Source organism: Vicia villosa, linkage group LG3 (assembly GCF_029867415.1).
Source record: "Vicia villosa cultivar HV-30 ecotype Madison, WI linkage group LG3, Vvil1.0, whole genome shotgun sequence".
In the NCBI taxonomy this organism is placed as follows: Eukaryota; Viridiplantae; Streptophyta; class Magnoliopsida; order Fabales; family Fabaceae; genus Vicia; species Vicia villosa.
The window spans coordinates 73,483,345-73,487,140 of NC_081182.1; the positions used below are offsets into that span (position 1 = coordinate 73,483,345).

The 3,796-nt window shown below is 39.0% G+C and overlaps 1 protein-coding gene across 1 annotated transcript; it reads left to right on the top strand.

Annotated features, from left to right (window-relative positions):
• Positions 1-868: 868 nt before the first annotated feature.
• Positions 869-2,149, top strand: LOC131658329 (uncharacterized). The gene is made up of 2 exons (XM_058927636.1): positions 869-1,426; positions 1,934-2,149. The coding sequence occupies exons 1-2, from the start codon at positions 869-871 to the stop codon at positions 2,147-2,149; spliced, it is 774 nt and encodes a 257-aa protein (XP_058783619.1).
• Positions 2,150-3,796: the final 1,647 nt, after the last annotated feature.

Genomic DNA, 3,796 nt, shown 5'->3' on the forward strand with positions numbered 1-3,796 from the left:
CACATTTGGTGTCCGCTCTAGAAAACTCTTGGGTTTCATCGTCAGCCAAAGAGGTATTGAAGTTGATCCCGACAAAGTTAAGGCTATTCAAGAAATTACTCCACCAAGAATAGAAAAATAAGTCAGAGGATTCCTTGGACGATTGAATTACATCTCCAGATTTATCTCTCATATGACTGCAACTTATTGACCAATCTTCAAGCTTCTCGGCAAGGACCAAGAATGTAAATGGACAGAAGAATGCCAGAAAGCTTTTGATCATATCAAAGAATACCTGGTGGAACCTCCAATCTTGAGCCCTCCGATAGAAGGAAGATCGTTGATCATGTATTTGACCGTACTTGAAAACTCTATGGGGTGTGTCTTGGGTCAGCAAGACGAGTCTGGTCGAAAAGAGTATGCCATTTATTACTTGAGCAAAAAGTATATCGACTATGAAACAAGATATTCACTGCTCGAGAAAATTTGCTGCACTCTTGTATGGGCTGCTCGCCGACTAAGGCAGTACATGTTGACTCATACGACATATCTCATATCCAAAATGGATCCAATCAAATACTTGTTTGAAAAGCCTGCTTTGACTGGAAGAATTTCCTATTGGAAGATGTTATTATCAGAGTAGGACATCCAATATCGTGCCCAAAAAGCCATCAAAGGAAGTGTTTTAAATGATCATTTGACTTATCAACCCATTGATGATGACCAATCCTTACAAGATGACTTCCCAGATGAAGAGATCATGTATTTTAAATCAAAAGATTATGAAGAGCCTTTACCTGAAGAGGGGCCAGATCCTAAATTCCGATAGGGTTTGATATTTGATGGGGCTGTTAATGCTTATGGTCGAGGAATTGGGGCAATCATTATCATGCCACAAGGTTCTCATGTACCATTTCTTGCAAGACTGATGTTTGACTGCACCAACAATATGGAAGAATACGAAGCTTGTATCAGGGGATTAGAAGAAGCCATTGATCTTAGAATCAAGATTCTGGATGTGTATGGAGATTCTGCTCTAGTTATTAATCAGATCAAAGGAGAAAGGGAAACTCGTCACCCTGGCTTTATTCCTTACAGAGATTATGCCCGAAGACTGCTGACCTTCTTCAACAAAGATGAATTCCATCACATACCTCGTGAGGAAAATCAAATGGCATATGCATTAGCTACTCTAGCTTCCATGTATCAAGTGAAATTTCCAAATGAAGCTCCTCAAATTACAATCATGCGCCTAGATAGGCCGGCTCATGTATTCGCCGTTGAAGTTGTCACAGATGACAAGCCGTGGTTTCATGACATCAAAATCTTCTTACAGAAACAAGAGTACCCACCTGGGGAATCTAGCAAAGACATAAGAACTTTGAGAAGATTGTCTGGTAATTTCTTCCTGACTGGAAATGTGCTCTACAAGAGAAACTTTGATATGGTATTGCTCAGATGCATGGATAGACACGAAGCAAACCTATTAATGCAAGAAATTCATGAAGGATATTTTGGAACTCATGCCAATGGACATGCGATGACAAGAAATATAATAAGAGCACGTTACTATTGGATGACAATGGAATCTGACTGTTACAAATATGTGAAGAAGTGCCACAAATGCCAGATCTATGCTGATAAGATCCATGCGCCTTCGATGCTTCTCAATGTTATCTCTTCTTCGTGGCCTTTCTCCATGTGGGGAATTGATATGATCGGTATTATTGAACTAGAGGCTTCAAATGGACACCGTTTCATCTTGGTCGCCATCGATTACTTCACCAAATGGGCTGAAGTTGCTTCTTATGACAATGTTACTCAACAAGTGGTAGTAATATTTATCAAGAACAATCCCATCTGTCACTATGGCGTACCCAACAAAATCATTACTGACAATGGTTCAGAAAATGGAGCGGTATAAGCAGCTAACAAGAATATTACGATTGTCCAGAAAATGGTTGTGACTTACAAGGACTGGTATGAAATGCTCCCTCTTGCTTTGCATGTGTACCGTACTACAGTCTGCACATCCACTGAGGTAACATCTTTCTCCTTGGTATATGGCATGGAAGTTGTGCTCCCAATCGAGGTTGAGATTCCCTCCATGAGGATCCTGATGGAAGCCAAGTTATCAGAAGTTGAATGGAGTCAAGCAAGATACGATTAGTTGAATTTATTGAAGAGAAAATAATGACCGCTTTGTGTCACGATTAACTTTACCAAGAAAGAATGAAAAGAGCTTTTGACAAGAAAGTCAGACCTCGATGATTCAAGGAAGGTGATCTCGTGCTCAAGAAGATATTATCACTTCAACCAGATCCCAGGGGCAAATGGACTCCCATTTATGAAGGCCCATATGTTGTCAAGAGAGCCTTCTCAGGTGGTGCTTTGACTCTTACAACTATGGATGGTGAATAATTTCCATGACCTGTGAATGCCGATATGGTCAAGAAATACTTCGCCTAAGAAAGAAGGGTTAAATATACAAAACCCCCCTACAATATAGGCTAAACTCGCTTTTCCCCCCTGTAAATTTTTTTTCGAACACCCCCTTGAAATATAAAAATACTATGTCTTTTGCCCACTAAGTGTAAAGTTTACCCCCTTTAATATTTTTTTGTTTGATTTTCCCCCCAGATTTGGTGTTTAAATTGCACGCTTAGGGGGGTAATTCAAACAAAAAAATATTACAGGGGGAAACTAAAAAAAAAATATTACGAGGGGGTAAAGCGAATTTCGGTGGACTGAAAACCTGAAAAGGCGGTCCAGGAAAAAAAGAAAAAGAAAAAGCTCACTAAGTTGAAAACCTGAAAAAGCGACTTAGGCAAAAAAGAGCATCCCAGTGGACTGAAAACCTGAAAAGGCGATCTGGGCAGAAATTAAAGATAAACAAAAAGGAAATAATTATCCCAATGGATTGAAAACCTGCGAAGGCAATCCATGCAAAAGGTAGGGAATATGGCAAGTAACCACAACCTGCGAAGACCATCCTGAAGACATTTTTCTGAAGACTCTCAATCAACGTCAGCGTACGCCAGATATTCAAAGTTGTTAGGGAGACTAATGATCATTGTATTTTAATGTACTATTTCCATTAAAAGTTACCATTTTCAAACTTTGTAATCCATGGAGTCATGCCGTTTGTAGACTACCATTCCATAAATAAAATTTGAGCCTTATCTCATTTCTTGGAATTCTTATATTTATCTTGCAAAATTTTGCTTTTGAAATTAAAAAGATTTGAAACAAAATCAAAGTTTTTATTCAAAATAAATAAAAGATAGAACGTTTTCTTAAAACTCTTGAGCACAGAGGAAAATGTTGACCTTGATCCCTAAAAGAGTTGGTCCTCGAAACGAGAAACAAAAACACCAACAGATTTTATCCCCGCAGAGCAGCTAGGTCTTGACACAAGTTGTCTCCAGCCAAAGTGACGGGTTTACTTCTCGAAATGTGTTTCCCTTTTCAACGGTTTTTCTTCTCGAAATGAATCCTTTGACAATGAAGGTTAATTTGAAGAGTGCTCTCTTCCCCAGCAAGATTTGCATCCCCAACAGAAGATGTTATTGACAATCGGTTGAGTATATACCCCGGTGTTGTCATCCCTAATGTGTTCATCTGTATTACATGTCTGTTTCGTCAGCATACACATAACACTCATTCATGCATTCATACATTCATATATGCATGCACATCATTTGCATCTTGTTAATATGGTAAAATTATTATTCCCCAAGCGATGTCTTTACTCCTTCCATTTAAGTGTCGGCTTTAGGCAGAAAGACCCTTAATCCTTGTGTTTTCCCAGAGAGTT